The 21,178-nt window shown below is 38.9% G+C and overlaps 1 protein-coding gene across 8 annotated transcripts in view; it reads right to left on the bottom strand.

The window, feature by feature from the left end:
- Nucleotides 1-21,178, bottom strand: part of LOC143039346 (cell adhesion molecule Dscam1-like) — a 283,763-nt gene that overhangs the window by 121,538 nt on the left and 141,047 nt on the right. For all 8 annotated transcript variants that reach the window (XM_076209353.1, XM_076209263.1, XM_076209795.1 and 5 more), the window contains exons 18-22: nucleotides 19,753-19,901; nucleotides 19,424-19,555; nucleotides 17,890-18,057; nucleotides 9,497-9,719; nucleotides 7,916-8,157 (exon numbers count right to left, since the gene is read on the bottom strand). In XM_076209353.1, the coding sequence (XP_076065468.1) occupies nucleotides 7,916-8,157; nucleotides 9,497-9,719; nucleotides 17,890-18,057; nucleotides 19,424-19,555; nucleotides 19,753-19,901 (914 nt within the window). The remainder of the gene's footprint in view (nucleotides 1-7,915; nucleotides 8,158-9,496; nucleotides 9,720-17,889; nucleotides 18,058-19,423; nucleotides 19,556-19,752; nucleotides 19,902-21,178) is intronic.

The raw sequence follows: 21,178 nt of genomic DNA on the forward strand, positions 1-21,178 counted from the left end.
GTTGATCACGAAGTGTTTTGTTGATCTGGTGAGGACTCGGAAGGGGCCATTGTATGGGCGTTGAAGAGGAGTTCGTTTGGAGTCTCGCCTGAGGAAGACGTAGTCACTTGTAGACAGGGCCGGGGGAAGGTGCTCCGGTTGAGGTTGTGGTGGGCGAGGGGGGGGGGTTGGACGGGTGTTGGCGAATGTCTCCTTGATAAGTTGGAGGAGGGCGTGACGGTCAGGATCGCCGACGGCAGGCGTGGCAATTTCCCCAGGGAGGCGAAGGTTCTCAGGGTAAAGTAGCTGAGATGGGGAAATGTCGTTGTCGACCTTTGGTGTGACGCGGATCATGAGAAGCACCAGGGGAAGGGCGTCGACCCAGTCGCATGAAGGTTGTGCCTTAAGCGACTCCTTCAGTTGGCGGTGGAACCGTTCCACGAGTCCATTGGCTTGGGGGTGGTAAGCGGTAGTCCGGTTGCGTTTGGTGCCATGGAACCTGAGGAGGCTGGACCATAGGTCAGATTCAAACCAAGATGCCGGACGCCCTCCACTTACACCTGGAAGCTCTAACCGGCGATATGGATGACGAACAATACTGCGAAATAGCAGATAGATTGTTCCAACGTCATATCTCGGTACAAGTCTGGTCAGCCAGCAGCTTCCACCCCAGTGACAAACCAGTGCATAGTGTTCAGTGCAGTGACAACCCAGGTGTTAGTGACAATAGTGCTGTGAGTGAAAACATTCCCGTGTCATATAGTGCCAGTGACCAAAGTGTGCAGCAGCTACGACAGGAAGTCGCCGACATGAAGACTTTGCTCAACCAGCTTTTAGCCGAGAAGGGAAGTCATCAACCACCACGTAGCCCTGCTCCATGACAGGATACTACCTTCTGCTGGTACCATACCCGCTTCGGAGCCAAGGCGCTCAGATGCACACAACCATACAGCTGGTCGCAGGGAAACGCCAAACGCGGGGGTCGGTAACCACCCCTACCCCCGCTAACCATACCCACACCCTCCTCTCAGTGCATGATTGCCATTCTGGCCTATCCTTCCTGGCAGACACAGGTTCAGCTGTCAGCATCATACCCCCGACGGAAGAACCCAACCACGGTACACGTTGGCCATCCCATGACCTGCTTGCAGCCAACGGTACGCCCATCGCAACGTACGGCAGCCACCACAGCGTCCTGGAACTCCACGATGTCAAGTTCCCTTGGACATTCGTCATAGCAGCGGTACAGCAACCCATTCTTGGCTACGACTTCCTCCAGCACTACAATATGGTAGTTAGCGCCAAGGATAACTGCTTGTACCACGGCACAACAAGCATACCAGGAACCACCACTAACACAACTTTCCACCAGATATCGTCACTCCGGGGTCACCACTTTGTAGTAGTTTTAGTTCGGAACAACGGCAGGACAATTGAAAATCAACACAAAATATCTAATCTCTTTCTTTTGGTAATTAGCCACAAGGTGCGACACTAGAAATGTCACATGAGAAATATAGGTGAAGCTCGGACTAAGGCCACAGCTTAGTGGAGCTTATGGTTGTAGCTGGACGTGGAGCCTAACGTCAGTGAGGCAGTAGCAGATGATGACGGTGAGGCTCGATGGGACAGCTAGAAGACTGGACGAGATGTAGTTTGTGCGCTGGTTGGTCTGGTCGGTACTGTTCTGCCCATCTCGGCGAAACGCCGAACTTTTAAAGGAGGCTGGTGGGAACGTGAGGAGCTTTCCAAGTTCCTGATTGGCTGACCGCTGGCTGGCAGGGACACCCTTGTGAACTACGCTTGCCAACTACAGGAACTTGGAAGATTTCTTTGATTAGTGTGTGACGGGTCGTAGGATGCATCACGTCACTACAAAGTAAAATGATTATAAATAATCCTTCCAGTTATCCTTCAATCATCACCATGGCAACCAAGGATAAAATTCGGTCTATAAAAGAAGGTTAATTAAATATTGTTATTAATTGTAATAAGTAAGACAATTGATTATTGATAAAAGTATTGTTATACATTTTCTTAATTTAATGATGTCACTTGAATACAATCTGAATGAATAATTTATATTGTTAGTAATTAGTCAATCAGATAAGAATAAATATGAGAATAAATATTAGCCAATCAAAATTTGTTTTACAAATTTTTTGCTTTTTAATCTGGGCGAGTTTTATAGAAATTGCCAACAAAATTTAGCAACTGTAGCTGAACCTCCGATTTAGCAACTTACCAAGTGTTGCTGAACCTCAGACAGTTTAACAGTTCCGGTATTTTTCTTCTTTTCACAGGTAGGCCTAGCATTATTTTGCAAAATGGCACAAGAAGCAAAGACAGTTTCTGCATTGAAAGAACTCAATTTTTCACAGTTAACGCTTCAAGAGAAGGTAGCAATTAAACAAGCAGGTCACTCATTACCAGAAATTAAAATTGTACAAGGAGTAAGCCACAACAAGAAGTATATTCATAATTCTAATTGTGATTGGTACCAAAGGAAAACATGGCTCTGTGGATGTGAGGTTAAGAATGCACTATTTTGCTTTCCATGTCTGTTCTTTGGAGGCGATTCAGTATGGTCCAAAGATGGTTTTACATGCATAAAGAGCTTGAAAGAAAAAACAGAAACACAAAAATACCAAGAACCATATTTATAATGCCATTTCTCTATCTGTTCTTGGCAGTGTAAATATTAAAGACTTAGTGAGTCATGCAGGTCTTTCAGTGAATGCACATAATAAGAAGGTTACCAAGAATCGTGAAATTTTGTCCAAGATTATAGACTGCATAAAATTTTGTGGACATTTTGAGCTACCTTTGCGTGGCCATGATGAAACTGATGACTCTGCTAATCCAGGTGTATTTAGAGGACTGATAAATCATGCATCACAATTAGATCCAGACTTGCAGACCCATTTAGAAAGTAATGCAGTCTTCAAAGGTGTCTCCAAGACTATTCAGAATGAAATTCTAGATTGTCTACTGCAAATATATCGTGATCAGATCAGAAAAGAAATTAAAGAAGCTCCCTTTGTTGATGTTATGGCAGACGACACTACAGACGTTTCAGAACACACTCAAATGGTTATTGTTCTAAGATACTTGCTAGGTGAAGAGGTTGTTGAGAGATTTTGGGGATTTTTCACTCCAGAAAATCAAACAGCAGATGGGTTATCGAAATGCATCCTTGATCAGTTAAACACAGTCCTTGAAGGGAATGCAGAGAAACTGATTGCTCAAACATTTGATGGTGCAAGTGTTATGAAAGGTAAGAAGGCTAAAATCAAATCAGTGTACAATAACGCCCATTTCATTCACTGTTATGCCTACCAACTTAATCTTATTATGCAAAATGCTGTAAGTGTTACACGGGGTTCACGAATATTTTTTCTCTAACCTTTCGGGCATAGCAGCATTTTTTCCAAGGTCACCTCTATGTTTAAATGTTCTTACATAGCACATGACTAGCCGTATTCCATGCCCATCTTCTACAAGGTGGAACTTTCATAGTCACATTGTCAACATGGTTTATGAACATTTTGAATCCTTAAATAAATTCATGGAGGAAATACAGAGTACATCAAATGCTACTATAACCAAACGAGAAGCAACAGGTATTTTGAACACCCTGAATGATGAAAGTTTCAAGTTTTGGTTGGAGCTTTTCCACTAGATAATGGCTCATGTAGAAGTGATTATTTACCAAATGCAGTGTAGAGACATTGATGTGACTAAAGCACATGAGTTTATTACAAACTTCAAAAGGGCTATTTCTGAAATAAGAAATTCCAAATACTATGAAAATCCCACAAAAACACTCATGGCTGAAGCAAAAGAAGTGTGTGACAGTGTGTGTGTTGACATAGCTGAGAGATTTTCTTTCACTAAACAATTAGTAGCTGCTAAATTGTTCAACAAAGACTGTTTCACTAACTTCAAGCAAAATGTTACTTTAGAGAAAGTTGAAGTAGCCACTGAAGCTTATCCCATGATTGCCAAAGAAAGACTTTTGACTGAAGTTAGAGTATTCTATGACAGAAATGATTTGCATGAGTTTTCCAAATTGAGTGAACTATTACAGATTGTGAATGAAAATAACTTAGGTGATGTACTTTGTGAATTGACAAAATTCATAAAAATTCTTTTGACTATTCCAGTGACTACAGCAGAGCCTGAATGTTGTTTTTTAACCCTGGAGAGGGTCAAAACTTAGGAGCACTCTGAAGCAGGAGAGGCTAAATGCACTTGCCATGATTTCAATAGAGAAGATTTATATCAATAATATGTCAGGTCTAAATGAAAAAGTTATTGATCTGTTTGCACAAAACAAGAACAGGACAATGGACTTCCTTTTCAAATAGTCTAAGTCTGCCCTGAGGAAGTCAATCATTTACTGGTAAGACCTAAATAATTGAATAATTATCTATATAATCTATCAATCAATGGTATGTTAACCACTTCCATACGGTGACACCTACGTAGGCGGCATGAGGAGCAAGTGGGTACTTGATGATGCCGACGTTGGCATCTTGATTATATTTATTGTAATCGTACCTACGTAATCTCCATTCTCTAAACTGGCTTCATCAATTTTCTATGGTTATCAAAATACACGGGTGAAAGAGAACGAATGATTGAGCACTGACTTTATCTTTTATAATGCAATTATTATGACGCAACATCGCACGTCGGGTAGCTAATGGTGCCAGACGTGCGATGTGCCCCGAAGTGAAGAGGTTAAACAATAACAATAAAAACATTTAAGATTTTATTTGTGTCTGAATGTGAGACAGCCCCCCCATCAATAACCGTCACAAGCCGCCACTGGAAATAAGGGACCAAATAATGAACCTTGATGTCAGAAAATCATACAGCCCAGACGGAATTGCAAACTGGATACTAAAAGAATATATAGATGAACTAACAGACAAAATATATAAGATAATAGAGTGCTCACTCAAAGAAGGAAAGGTACCAGATTACTGGAAAAATGCCAATATATAATGGGAGAGACAAGGAAGACCCAATAAACACTAGACCAGTCTCCCTTACAAGTATAGTAACTAAAATGTGTGAAAATGTCATTAACCTCTTCACTCCGGGGCACATCGCACGTCTGGCAGCATTAGCTGCCCAACGTGCGATGTTGCGTCATAATAATCGCATTATAAAAAATAAAGTCAGTGCTCAATCGTTCGTTCTCTTTCACCCGTGTATTTTGATAACCATAGAAAATATGATGAAGCCAGTTTAGAGAGAATGAAAGTTACATAGGGACGACTACAATAAATATAATCAAGATGCCAACGTCAGCATCATCGAGTACCCACTTGCTCCTCATGCCGCCTACGTAGGCGTCACCGTATGGAAGTGGTTAAAAGTAGATGGAGGAAAACAATATACTAAATCTGAAACAGTATATTTTTAGACAGGGAAGATCATAAGCCACAAATATGAACTGTTTCTATTCAAGGTTAATAGATATAATGCAAGAAAGGGATGAATAGGCAGACTGTGCTCTCCTGGATTTACAAAAGGCATTTGATAAAGTACCACACAAAAAGCTATCAAGGAAACTTGAAACAACAGGAGGTATACATGGAAAACTATTGAAATGGATGGAAGATTTCTTGCATGGGAGAAAAATGAGAGTGGTGCTCAGTGTTGGGAAGAAATGATAAGTGGAGTCCCACAGGGTTCAGTATTGGCTCCGATTATGTTTGCAATATATGTAAATGACATGAAAGGTGTAGAATGTTACATGGTCTTCTTTGCAGTCAACACAAAACCACTAAAGAAAGTATGTATGGAAAAAGATTGTGAATCGCTACAGGGAGACCTGGACAAGATCTGGGAATGGAATCAAAAGTGGGAAGTGAACTTCAACATTAAGAAATGTAGTATAATGGAATTTGGAAAAAGTGATGATGATATGGTTTAATGTCACACCCACCCACCCCACCTATCAGGAGGCTAGGACAGTGTCCCTCACAGAGGGCTTATGTAGTGTGGAATTTAATGAACCAGGCCCATTTCTGGCATTTCTTTCATTCTGGATCCCAGTTTTGAGAAAGATGCATACTGTTCAAAAACGCCTTCAGAGTCCTGTGATGACTTTTGCTGATGCTCATGAAGATCATGATGCATTAGTTATGTGGTTACAAGAGAACCAAGAAATCAGCATCCAAGGAGCAGTTACCAAAAGCATAGGACTCTGCAATAAGTAGGAGATAGAAATCAAAATTAAGTGAGGGCATTGAAAGAAGTGTATGCCTGGAGAAATAACCAGTGATGAACCACTCATCCCTCAGCTTGACATGAAGGAAAACTTCTTGTTGCAAGTGATGTACTTGCTGAAGAAGTGCAGTCAAAAAGTGCTCGACTTCAGGAGGTAGATAACCATTTTGGAGTTCTATGCCCAAAAGTTATTTTGTGAAAATTAACAGGAAATCGATGCAATCTACAAAGATATGGCCCAAAAATATGATGAAGATATTTCACCATCAGGGCTCTGTTAAGAAGTGTAAGATTTGAAGTTCTTAGTGAAAAAGAGAATTCCAGAAACAGCTCCAGAACTGCTTTTCTTCACTGATAAATATGGTAAAGGATTTGCTAACCTTCATGTTGTGTTGCACTGAGACTTTTATTGACAGTGGGGATATCAGTAGCCTCCTTCAAATGGCCTTTCATTAAACTGAAGCTAATTAAAACATACCTGAGGAGTTCTATGGGCCAGAATAGATTATCAAGACTTGCACTCCTCAGCATTTAATCTAACACATAATACAGATGAACTTTAGTGATGTAATCAATGAATTTGCCATAAGTAAAACTAGAAAGCTTCTAATATAATGAATATGATCAATCAATGAGAATCCTTTGTCCATAGTTGTATGCGTAGTCTGAGGAATAATTATTTTTTTTTCTATATTATAATTTCTAGTGTTTAATTCCAGCTATGAGAATTTTGCCCTGGGGCAGCACTTAACCCCTTCCATACGGGGCCGCACACGTAGGCGTCATGGGGAGCGAGTGTATTCGCGAGGCTGCCATATCGGCGTCTTGATTATATTTATTGTAGTCGCCCCTCCATAATGACATTCTTTCTAATTCTTTTGTAATCGCATTTTCTATGGTTATCAAAATTCACGGGTGAAGAGAGAACGATCGATATAAGCGGTGACTATATTTTATGATGCGATTATTATTACGACACGTCGTACGGCTGGCATTGGCTGCTGCCACCGAGATCTAAGTCCATGACGCCTACGTGTGCGGCACCGTATGGAAGGGGTTAAGCATGTGAGGGCTCTGCCCCATACATAAAAAATCACTCTGAACCATCTCTCCCATCTCAGCACCTATGGAATAAAGGGTCACTAAGGGAGAGCAACTCCCCATAAGCTTTGCTTCTCGCTCTCCCTTTTCAACTACCAATTTTGTAAAAAAAATGTATATATGTATGTCTAATTGTATTTAATATTGTTGAATAAACCTATAATAATAATAAAAAAAAAATAAACTATGCCTCATGCCACACTGCTTGGGTTCAGGGCGATGAAGCAAGACACAGGTCTTCCATAATAGGGTCCAAAGCTGGAGATGGTTTACTCCTATTACTTCATCATGTGGCAGCCTCCTCCACTAAAAATAATTTATGAACCAGGTGAGAAGAACATCCCTTCAGGTTGCATCATCTTTTCATCATTCAATTCTATCTTTCCACAATCTCTTCCCTTCTTGATAAATTCCAGGTGCATCTAAAGCTCCATTCATCTCATCCATTTATCTCATTCTTAGTCTTCTGAAACTCACTCCATGAAGTTCTTTCTGGAATCTTTCCTCATTCATTCTCTTTAGGTGTCCAAACCATCTTCTAACTCTTCTTCCACAAAACCTGCCTATTTCTTGTCATGCATCAACTTACCAGACCATTGCTCAGAGGGTCCATATATGACCTTGTAACCCTTGATCATTCCTTGTACAGTCTCAAGATGAGGTGATGACCAAGTCACACGGATGGTCTGTGAGGTCAGGGTGTTGCAGGAGGCATCATGAGGTGGTTTCTGGGGGGTTCCTTCAGCAGTATAGGCTTGAACTTCCTTAGATTCAGGTCCCTTACCAATCTTGTTGAAGGCTTGTACCACAGCAGCATACTTAGTATAGACACTGCAGAGATTAAGATATTAGAACATTAAGTGGGACAGAATATATAGATCATGTGCAACCACCTATCTATTGCTACATATGTACTAAAGGTGTCCGAGGACAAATTCAACAAAAATATATCATTGGTATAAAATTGGTGTAAGAAGAAAGTTTAAAGAAGTTGAGATATATCATTGGTATAAAATTGGTATATGAAGTTGAAGATAAATGTGGGTAAAAGTAAGGTGATGAGATGTACAAGGGGAGAATGTGGCGGCAAATTGGAAGTGATTATTAAGGGAGAGAGAATGGAGGAAGTAGAAAGCTTTAGATACTTGGGGGTAAATGTAGCGGGAAAGGAAGGAGTGAAGGTGGAGGTAGAATGTAGATTGAGAGAAGGAAGTAAATGCCTTGGGGATTAAAAAGTGTAAAGAGAAATAGACATTTAGGAATGGATGCTAAGAGAAGATTGTATGAAGGAGTGATTGTGCCAACAGCAAAGTATAGGGCAGAAACATTAAACACAAGGGAGGAAGAGTTTAAATGTGTTACTAGGCTGGATAGAGTGAGAAACAAAGTGTTAAGGAGAGTGGGGGTGAAAAGGGAGTTGGGAGATAGGGTTGATGAAAGAGTATTGGGATGATTTGGACACATGGAAAGAATGAGTGAAGATAGATTAGTAAAAGAGCTGTGGAAGGTAGAGATGGAAGGAGTAAACATGAGGGGCCAATCAAGGATGAGATGGATGGATGGGGTGAAAGGGCATTGGGAAAGGGGGGAATATCTGTTGAGGAAGGAAGGGAGAAGACAGAAGATAGGGGTGAGTGGAGAATGGTTGTGTATGGATGATGTTGAGATGCATGGAAGGGAGTGGGTGGGGGATAGGGGGGAGGGAGTATGCTTGATATTTCGATGGAGTCCAAAGGGATTTCTGTCTTCTCTTTTTCTGCATCAAGGGACAGTGAGGGGAGGTCACTGATTAAATGAAGCAGCCTTGCTGTGGATGTGCTGTGTCTTGCTACATTGCTTCTGACAGCAGGCAGTGGGTGAGATGCAGGGATGACCTGTCATCCAGGAGGAGCCAAGATAAGAGGGAGGGAGGGAGGGGGTGAATGAGAGTGGAGTATGTGGGGATAGAATGGGTGGGAGCAGATTTTATGCCTTTATTTTTAGCTACCTCCCTTGTAAGGGAAAAAAAAAAAAAAGTAAAATAACACTTTAAATATATAAAGTTTGGAAATAAGGTATTTAATGTATTGAAGTGCAGCTATTCATGCCTAAAGATTATACAAAAATGTTGAAGGTTGAAATGATCTTTATATTTCAATAGAGTAAGTGAATAACTTCATGAAGAGCATACTCAAGTTTGGAGATCGTCAGGTGATGTTCCTTGCCCATTTCTTTAGAGGATTCCACAGTTTCAAAGATGTATGTATTGTTGGATGATGAAGCAAGTCGGTAGCCCACAAGGTATCCCTGAATGTCACCATTCCATTCCTCCCTCAGGGGTGGTTTCCATGACACACGCAGGGAGTGTTGGTCAACAGCTTCCACTTTCAAGTTACGTGGGGGGCCACTTGGAGCTGTTACAAGTACAGAAGATTTATATTTGACATCTTATCAATTATTAAGGGGTGCTTGAACTCCTATAAATTATCACCCATGAGTACAGCAATATTATGACAAGTTCACACTACAACATTTTAACTCCTGAAACATGGTGATGTCTTTCACCTCCCTTGGAGTCACTGTCACCACTGTCAGACCTCTCCCTCTATTCTATTAGTAGTCACTTAATTTCCCCTCACGTCTTTTCTTATAAGTTTTCCAGTACTTTTTAAGTAGTAGGCCCCATGCCTAGTTTCCTTTAGTCTCGCTAGTTTCCAAGTTCATTAGGCCCCATGCCTAGTTCTTGTCATGTACTTCAAATCAGTTCTGGGGTAAAGAAATTGTACTTTTCTTCTTTCACTGTAATTTCACAGTCTTGTTACACTCAGGATCTCTCTCTCTCGTCTCTTCACACCGTCTCTCGAGATCCCCGTATCCTACGCTAAGCTACCTTCGTCTGACGTCACTAATTTTTCTAATCCAATCTCCTCTGACTTCTCAAATAAATGTCACTCCTTATGGGCGTGACTTTGAATTCATGCACCAATAGTTTTTCCTCCTTCTCCACCTTTTCTCCAATCCGGAAAGCCGTTACAATGTCACTAGCAATATCGTTTACCTCAGCATTGTCAAACGAAGAATAACTTGCGCTTACAGTTTTGATTACATCATCGATTATAAAACAGTCACCACCGTCGGCGTGTTTACATAGACATAACGTCGCCTTCGATGTTATCAAACAGCAGGCGAGCAGGCGTCGTGTCTGAATTGTTGACTCAGCATGTATTTCACCTGATTACCATTCGTACAACAACCGGCCTCTTACAGGGCTCGGCAGCTACCGTTGGTCGTCCCGACCAATTTCTTATTTCCCTCTTACAGGGCTTGCTAATATATTTCTAGAATAAGCTAATCTACCCTTGCGTAATTGTTAAGCTACCCTCCAAAATACATCATTCATGCAATAAATTGGGAATAATACATAAACATAATACCTAAAATTTTGAATAACATGCATGTCAATATATAAGGCACTATAATCGTACATATAATGAATTAAGCGGTTACATGGTTGATTTGCCTTGACAGAGCCAACCTCCGGAATACAACAAAGGCAATCAGTGCTGCCACTAACACTGAAAGCAAAGGTATGATAAGGATTGGTAGTATATGTAAATCATTTGAGGGAGATCTTGACAATGGTCTTCTCTTAATTTTCAAGGGAGGAGAGTTTTCAGGCAATGTGAAGTTGAAGGTTGAAATGTAGGTGTCATCAGTTAAATGCATTGTATTAAGGGTATTAGAAATGGTGGAAATAGTGTCTGCATGCAATTCGCAGTTATCTTGAATAGAGAAGACCTTCAACCAAATCCAATTTAGGACTCAACCCGGGACAATTGATTGAAACCTTTGTCTTGTTAGGGAAAAACAAGTAATGAGATCCTTGTATGTTACAATGAGGGATTTGGTCTACCAAAATTCGTTGGTAATGACAATTGTTCATAACAGACACATTCCTAACCAGAGAATTCATGTGAAGCTTCTCGGAACACAAAAGTGATAATGCTTTCTCTTAGATTGTCTACAGAAAAGATGTAATTGATTAGAAAATCCACTATGAGCACTAACTTTAAATTTGAATGGTTTATCATCTTTTCAATAGCAATTAATTTGCAAAACACACTAATCTAGTTTGTTTCTATTCTTATTCAATATTCAATTTTTTCAACACACTTCATTTTCAAAGACAGTCTCATTACTTTAAAATAGTCACAATACTCATGTGTGTACGCAGATGAGAGGTCCTTAAGGTTCCAAGTCTGACCACAGCAGATCCTAGGTTTTAGGTTTCCATGTATCTGCTTGACACCAAGTTCCAGTTGTTTAGGTCTCCCATCCCAAATACATACAAATGGTCAATACTATCTGTAAAATACATCAAGATTAATATTCAACTCATCAAGAATACAGTCAAAGTTTTCCTTATACTCTTCAGTGTTGTCAACATTGATACAAAGAGTATTACTATAATTATCTTCATAGATCTGCAAGCTAATTTTCCTTATGTCATCTAAATGTCCTATCAATTCTTCTCTTGATTCTAAATGTTTAAGTCTAAATTTGTTCCCACCTGCAGAATCAATTACCCTATATGGACCAGTATACCTTGGTGAAAGTTTATTATTGGGTGAAGTTAGTTTGACCATTACTAAATCTCCAATTTTCAATTCTAGTTTATGAGCTATTTTGTGTTGTTGTTCCTTCATCTCTTGTGAATAGACCTGCATATGTTTCCTAACTCTTTGGTGAATACTTTGAAGAGTATTTATCCTATTTGATATATAATCATCCATATTATATATGGGCTTCTGCTCTGCAGTCAACATTTCATATGGTAGAGTTTTGTCCTCCCCAAAAATTATAAAATGAGGTGTATCACCAGTTGCTACATTAATTTGATTGTTCAGGGTACACTTAACACAAGGAATCCAAGTATCCCAAGTTACACTATGAGGACTTATTAGGGTTCTAAGACATATAAGTATCTTTTTGTTTAACCTTTCTACTACCCCGTTACCTTTGGGATGATTCACAAGTATATTGACTTTCTTGATGTGGAATACATTACATAGATTTTCCAAGATTTTGTTATTAAATTCAGTCCCATTATCTGAAACTAAGATAGGTGTAGTAAAATTACAGATTATCTGATCATAGATTACGGAAGCAATAGTTTCAGCTTTCTTATTGATTATAGGTTGTAATATACAGAATCTTGAAAAATAATCAATAGCAACAAATAGGTATTTAAAGCCGTTCTCGTACATAGGTAATTCTAATGTATCAATGTGAACTCTTTCCCAAGGTTTCTGTGGAATGGGATAGGTGAGTATAGGAGCAGGTTTTGGTGTATTTCCCTTCACCTTTACACATTTTACACACTTTTCTATATAATCATATATAGATTTCTTCATAACTGGCCAAAAGTATTTAAGTTGTGCTTGTCTATAAGTTTTATCCTTTCCAGGATGTGAACTACAATCACTATCATGAAGTAACTTCAATATCTCATCTACAAGAGCTTGTGGTATAACCAACTGATTTACTTGACCTCTAGAAATGTCTTTCCCATTTACAAATGTTTTCCTATACAAAATTCCATTAATCAAATGAAATTCCTCTATCTTATACCCCTTTGGTAGCTTTGGAGGATCTCCTGTTGGGTTCATCAAATGCTTGATTATTGAATCACATGTCTCATCATCTCTCTGTTCTCTTATTAGCATTTTTTCATCTAAAGTTACTAATTCTTCTATACTACAAACAAAATTAATCAACCCAGTCCCAGTCATTGGTTGACTAATGTTTCTAGAAAGTGGATCTGCTACATTCCTTCTACCCGGAATATATTCAAATTGAACTTCATAGCACTGAAGTATCGCAAACCATCTAGCAAGTCTGCCTCTAAGATTCTTATGCTTAAATAAGTTCTGAATAGCTGTGTAATCAGTCCAAACTCTGATGGGATACCCTAGGATCATATCCCTAAAACTTTCTAAAGAATAAATTACTGCTAAAGTTTCTCTTTCTGTTATAGAGTAGTTTCTCTCTGCACTATTACAAAGTCTTGATGTGTAAGCTATGGGTTTCAAAGTTCCATTTCTCTCTTGCATGAGTATGCCTCCTAATCCTATGTCAGATGCATCAGTACAAAGGATGAATTCTTTTTTATAGTCGGGAAAAATTAAAATAGGTGAACTCATGAGTTTCTCTTTCAACTTGTCAAAAGCTTGCTGTTGTGCAGGTCCCCATATGAACTTTGAGTCCTTTCTTTACAATGAACTTAGTGGATTAGCAATGTCAGCATAACTTTGAATGAATTTTCTATAATATCCTGTTAATCCCAAAAAGCTCCTAACCTTGTCTACATTGGTCGGAACTGGAAAATTCTTGACAGCGTCAACCTTTGAATTTACTGTACTCAGTCCATGTCTGTCTATCTTATGTCCTAAGTAAATGACACTGTCTTGCAAGAACTTACATTTTTCAAGTTTTACTTTTAACCCTGCTTCTCCTAGTCTCGAGAATATCAAATCTAATTTCTGAAAGTGCTCCACTGCAGTCTGAGAAACTATTAAAATGTCATCTAGAAATACACTGGCAGTGTTTCCTAACAATCCATCTAGAATAGTATTCATTAATCTCATGTAAGTTAATGGACTATTACATAACCCAAATGGCATTCTCTTCAACTCATAATGTCCTGTTGTAGGAGAAAATGCTGTGAACTCTCTTGAATCTTCATGCAATTCTATTTGCCAAAAAGCTGATTTGATATCTATAGTACTAAAATATCTATTCTCAGTTCCCAAACTTCTCAAAATGTCACCGATAATGGGTAATGGTAACCTGTCACGAATGGTGTGCTTATTCAATTCCCTGTAATCAATAACTGGGCGCATAGTTCCATCAGACTTTGGTACTAAGATCAGCAGAAAATTCCACTCGCTTTTACTACGTTCAATAATATCCTGTGATAACATTTCAGTGATGAGTTTATCTACTACAGCTAATTTAGAGTGAGGAACTCTGTAGGCTGGTATGTAGATAGGTTGTGTTCCTGGTTTTAACTTAATGTGATGTTTTAAAACAGTTGTTTTGCCTAAGGCGTCCCCTGGCAAAGCAATTGCTTTTTTATGTTTCATAAGCAAAGCAAATAAAGCTTCATCCAACTCAGGGCAATTAGTTGATTGTAATAATTCTTTATATCTATTTCTTAAGTCTATTCCTTCTTGAACTGAACAAATTGATGAAGTTGGTAATTCCATCTTCTCACTAGTCTCATTTAAAATCTTAATAGGTGTAGTACACACCTGAATACATCCTATTTGTGTACCTTTCTTTAAAACTATCTCTTTATTCATAGTATTAATTACTAATACTTCTACTCTGTTCTTATTTGTCTTATAAATCCCTGAGTCCCACTTCAATCCTTTAATTTTAACTGATTCTAAGACTGTAATTATTTCAGTCTACATTGATTCCTTTCAAACACACTTCAACCTTATTAATTGACATGGGATGTAACAATGTCGACCTTGTTACTCCGCAATCTGCAATTCTCAAGGCTTCTGTGGTTGATAATTTAGTAATCTCTGGGATTTCCTGAACTTCTGAGTTGGGTTCACAAATTGTTTTACCTTCTGTAGGGTTGGACCACTCGGTCACGCTATCTAAAATAGAAATGTTATCTAAGGATTCATTGATTCCTGCCACTGGTTGATTTAAGAATGGGATTAACTGTGACTTCACTAAAATTCCTAAGTCCGCAGGACAAATTACCATGTTTTCTTTTCTCATAGTTGCAAATCCTATCAATAAATCTCCTGGAAAAACAGACTCTTCTACCACTATCACCGGTATGTACAAATGTTCATTTGTATATAAGGCAACTTCTAGTTCCACCTTACCTAATGTTTTTAACTGATTTCCAGTTACACCTTGCAATGAGTAATGGATTGGTTCCAACATTTTCACTCCAGGGTTCAAATGGTGTAAAACTTTACTAGTAATTACATTAACTACAGACCCTGTATCAATAAAAATTTGAATAGGCTTATTGAACACTTTACCCGCAATGAGAGGTCCTACAGAAGTTTTACCAACAGTAATTATCAGTTTGTCAGTTTCTTTCATCTCCCTTGCATTCCCATATTTAACACAATACCACCTATCGGTATATATAAGGGGAGGTCTGAAATTGTTTATTCTGTGTCAGGGGGTTTTCCTCTTAGCCCTGGGGGTACCCGAAAATTCCGGCACTCATGAGTCCTATGACCTATTCTATTATGATAAATACAGAATGGAGGGTTCCTACATTGATACTCATGGTGTCCTTCGTATTTACAATTTCTGCAAATAATCCCATAAAAACATTCTTGTGCTTTGTGTCCCCATGTATTACAATTAAAACATAGGATTCTGGTATCCCTATCCCTAGATGGACTTCTAGCATGTCGCCTATGTCCTACTTCGGTTTTCTTAAACTCTCTAGAGTTCCTATTTTGGCTTTGTTGATTTATAGGCATTACATATGGGTTTATTGTTCTGGTTTCACTGTATCCTTGAAGATAATCTACTTCTCCTAAACTTATATTTGATTTTAGATCCTTGTACAGCCTTTCTGCTGTTAAGTCATCAGAATTCTTTGCCAATAAGCTAAATGTAATCAATTTGATTACCTGTGCAATTTTCATCCTATCACTAGATCTTTCTATCCAGTCTGAATCTTTCAAGATAGAATTCATGTCTTTTGACCATCTATCTAATCTAGCTAAGTACTCTGTGTCAGTTTCACTTGTCCTAACTTCCTTAATCATTTTTACCAATGACCTAATAGGATCCTGATCACATTTAGACATAAAATGTTTGAGGAAGGCCTTTTTGTAATTCTCATATTGATTTATTTCTTCCATTTGCTGGAAGTTAATGACAAACCTCGCCCTTCCATGCTCTGGATCGATATTCTCCTTGAGAATCTCTATCTTCAGGTTCTCATTTGTAATGTTTTTACTCACTATAAGAGTGTCTATGAGATTGAGGAATTCATTAACCCCATAGCTATTAGATAATCCAGTAAATTTTGGAATAGAGACATTGGAGGTATGGATTTCGTGTCTCAACACGTTAGAATTCTGAGAGGTACTCATACTAATTACTAATACCTTGCTTTAGCCTGGCTGCTTGCGATGTCGCTTCGTGATGTCAACTTCTATCTTGACGTCCTTCTACGGCCTTGTCATTCGTCAGCGACGTTGTTCCTCAGCTCCATCACACACTCTGCCTTAAAAACCGTCTTGTAGATGATGATCACCTTGAAGAATCTTGAAGAATGCTTGTTCCAATCGTAGTAGTTACTTGAAGTTGTAGATTTCTCTCGTAGTCGACCGTCCGAACCAATACACTCTTGATTTTGGTTGTCTTGTTCCCGTAGACTTCCTCGCACCAGTTCTTCGTTCACCAGTTTATCTAGCACCACTTCTCTTCGGAGGTGTTTAACACTCAGTTCGTCGCACCGCTGTTCACCACTTTCACCTCCCTTGGAGTCACTGTCACCACTGTCAGACCTCTCCCTCTATTCTGTTAGTAGTCACTTAATTTCCCCTCACGTCTTTTCTTATAAGTTTTCCAGTACTTTTTAAGTAGTAGGCCCCATGCCTAGTTTCCTTTAGTCTCGCTAGTTTCCAAGTTCATTAGGCCCCATGCCTAGTTCTTGTCATGTACTTCAAATCAGTTCTGGGGTAAAGAAATTGTACTTTTCTTCTTTCACTGTAATTTCAGTCTTGTTACACTCAGGATCTCTCTCTCTCGTCTCTTCACACCGTCTCTCGAGATCCCCATATCCTACGCTAAGCTACTTTTGTCTGATGTCACTAATTTTTCTAATCCAATCTCCTCTGACTTCTCAAATAAATGTCACTCCTTATGGGTGTGACTTTGAATTCATGCACCAATAGTTTTTCCTCCTTCTCCACCTTTTCTCCAATCCGGAAAGCCGTTACAATGTCACTAGCAATATCGTTTACCTCAGCATTGTCAAACGAAGAATAACTTGCGCTTACAGTTTTGATTACATCATCAATTATAAAACAGTCACCAACGTCGGCGTGTTTACATAGACATAACGTCACCTTCGATGTTATCAAACAGCAGGCGAGTAGGCGTCGAGTCTGAATTGTTGACTCAGCATGTATTTCACCTGATTACCATTCGTACAACTACCGGCCTCTTACATGTCCATTAGAGATCTTAACAAATGCCTAACAATTCTATTCACCACAAAGGGTATTATCATACTGAAGGTGTTAAAACTATCTTAATTAATCCCTTCAACCCTGTAATGTCCTTTACATATTTTCTTCTGGCTAATGCCAAAAGATGTTATTCAGTGAAGGGGTGTGTCACTAGAATGAAGAGGTTAAGGATCTTGAACTACAATTGTCCCCCTTTAAAAACAAAACATACTGTATTTATGATTCCAGTGGACCTTTCAAAGTAAATCAGACTACAATTTCCATATATTCTACAGATACAACATACATATAAAATGTGAAACAGTGAATACTTTTGATCTTATAGTCTAACCTTCTGCAGTAGTAATGATGGTAACTGTGTCAGAGGGATCTGAGTCGCCAATCTCATTGCGTGCCACAATGCGGAAGCGGTATGTGGTGGCTGGTCTGAGGTCATGTACAGTTGCAATGTTATGATTGCCAGGAACAATTACCCGTTCACCATCAGTTTCCCAGTTGCCTATGAGGAATATGAGAATTATGGTATAAATCCATATATCACAAAAAAAAAAAAAAAAAAAAAAAAAAAATCCATAAAGTAAAAGGAAATTAATCAAACTTGGCTCAAGATATGTGAATACATACATATACCAAGGGCTTTTTCCCCCTTACAAGGGAGGTAGCCAAAGTCAAAAGGGATAAATCCACTCCCACCCCTTCATCCCTACATATTCCACTCCCATTCACCACCCCTCCTTTCCTCTTTTCTTGGCTTCTCCTGGATGACAGGTTATCCCTGCATCTTGCCCACTGCCCTGGGTCAGAGGCAATGTAGCAAGACAGCACATCTACAGCAAGGCCGCTTCACTTAATCGGCAACCTCCCTCTCCATCCCCTCATGCAGAAAAAGAGATGGGGAGAAATCCCTTTGGGTTCCATCAAAATATCATTGACACATACTCCTTAACCCCCCCTCCCACCCATTCCCTTCCATACATTACAGCATCATCCATACACAACCACTCTCCACTTGCCCCTATCTTCTGTCTTCCCCCTTCCTTCCTCAACAGACATCCCCTTCTTTCCCAATGTCCCTTTCATCCATCCATCACATTCTTGGTCACACCCTCAAGTTCACTCTCTCCACCTCTGCCTTCCACACTTCTTTTACTAATCTTTCTTCACTCATTCTTTTCATATGTCAAAACCACCCCAATACTCTTTCATCAACCCTATCTCCCAATTCCTTTTCCACTCCCGCTCTCCTCATCACCACTTCATTTCTCACTCTATCCAACCTATTGATCTCTACCATACTTCTCAGACATTTCATCTCTAACACATTTAAACTCTATCTTCCTCTCTTATGTTCCATGTTTTTGCCTCATATAGTGCTGTCAGCATAATCACCCCTTCATACAATCTCCTCTTAGCATCCATTCCCAAATGTCTATTTCTCATTACATTTTTTAATCTCCCAAGGTATTTACTTGCTTCTCTCAGTCTACATTGTACCTCCACCTCCACTCCTCCCTTTTCCACAACATTTGCCCCAAGTATCTAAAGCTATCCACTTCCTCCAGTTAGGTTAAATTAGTAAAAAATTACGGCACAGCTCACAGATTATTCTGGGTCATGCTAAATTATTAAGCTGACAAGGTAATCTCTGGCCTTGAAAGAGATCATAATAAATCAAGATCTCCATCAGACCAAGTTCAGTTCTCAGCTGAATAAAAGCATCTGGTACTGACAAGAATAATAAGGAATACCTACACACAGAATATGGTAATCAATATATATCTGTCTGCTGCTTCCACCTGTATTTTTTCAGTGCATTTGCTATTACGATTGATTACCCTCAGAAAGATATTTGACTCTATACTTACCTCGTCTTAGCCTGAATTCTACAATGTATCGAGTGATTGGAGAGTTTCCATTGTATGGTGGAGTCCAGGCAAGCTCAACATAACGTCCACTCTTATCAATAACCTTAAGGCTGCTGGGTAGCTCTGGGTGCTCTGTAGGAAACATAGAAAAATTTATGCTACTTATAAACTTGACAAAGATGATTTACAGTAAGCAAAATTATACTACACATAGATGTATGATTTTTGTAAATAGAAATAATACTGTTAAAAAGATTCAAACTTTCAGACACACCATTTTGAAATCAAGTTATCTCATAAAGTGAGTATTCTACAAAACTGTAACTTACCCTGAATGATAAGGTTGATGTTGGTGTCAGCACTGCCAAATGCATTTGTGGCTACACAAGTGTAAACTGCAGAATCAGAGCGGTCAGTGTTCTTGATACTAAGGCTGCTATGCACACCAGCTCCCTGCATTTCCTCACGAACTGTGTACCTGGGAGTAAACAGTAAATTTTGGTAATTTGCAAATTAAGGCAGGTAACTATCTTTGCCTTATGGGGAAAACAACCTGTTGCTGGTGTACTTTTCTACTATATTCCATTGTATACACAAAAGTCAAAGAAACAAACATTTTGGTAAACTGATGAACTTTGATCATAACCTCTACTCTATGGACTACCTGCTCTAATACTAATACACTTTTCTCTTGTATTTCATTATATATATATATATATATATATATATACATATATATATATATATGTATTATATATATATGCAAAGTAGACCACATGGAAAAAGAAACTAACGAAGCAGAGCACTTTTGTATACTACATCTTCAGTGCAACAAGTACATAGTAATAGAAATGCATAGATAATATATACATGAAAAAAGGAACAAGGACAGTTTGAATAAGGGTAACGGACAATTACCCCCTGGAGGGCGGAAGGTCAATGTCAATACTGTACACTAATGATGGTGGGGCGACATCAGGTCAACGTTGCCAGGGTCAATACTTCCACCAATGATGGTAGGGGGATATTAGGTTATAGTCGCTGGGTTACATTTTACCTGATATTATCTTACTAATTTCTTGATGAGTTGAAATTGAAAAAGGATGCATTTATAAAATTCCTTACAAAATGTGTAATCAATTTTACATAGGTCACACTGCCAAACCCTTAAACATTAGAATTGAACAACACAAGAAAAATGTTAGGGATGGCAATCATTCTAGTGGAATATTCAAGCATATTGAATTAAATAATCATCCAGTTGATTGGGGTAATGCCCAGGCAATCTATTATAACAACAACATAATAGCAAGAAACTTAACAGAGTGTAGTTTGATTCATACAACCAGTGATCAAAATACCAACCTACACAAGGGCTTATATAAACTTGATCATTTTATTTGTCAAGAAATTAGTAAGATAATATCAGGTCAAATGTAACCCAGCGACTATGACCTAATGTCGCCCTACCATCATTAGTGGAAGTATTGACCCTGGCAACGTTGACTTGATGTCGCCCCACCATCATTAGTGTATTGACACTGACCTTCCGCCCTCCAGGGGGTAATTGTCTGCTACCCTTATTCAAACTGTCCTTGTTCCTTTTTTCATGTATATATTATCTATGCATTTCTATTACTATGTACTTGTTACACTGAAGATGTAATATACGAAAGCGCTCTGCTTCATTAGTTTCTTTTTCCAAGTGGTCTACTTTGCATAAGTGAACACACGTACCTATGTTCTTATTAACAT

The sequence above is a fragment of the Oratosquilla oratoria genome, chromosome 1 (assembly GCF_046742065.1).
Source record: "Oratosquilla oratoria isolate Oo_2021 chromosome 1, ASM4674206v1, whole genome shotgun sequence".
NCBI lineage: Eukaryota > Metazoa > Arthropoda > Malacostraca > Stomatopoda > Squillidae > Oratosquilla > Oratosquilla oratoria.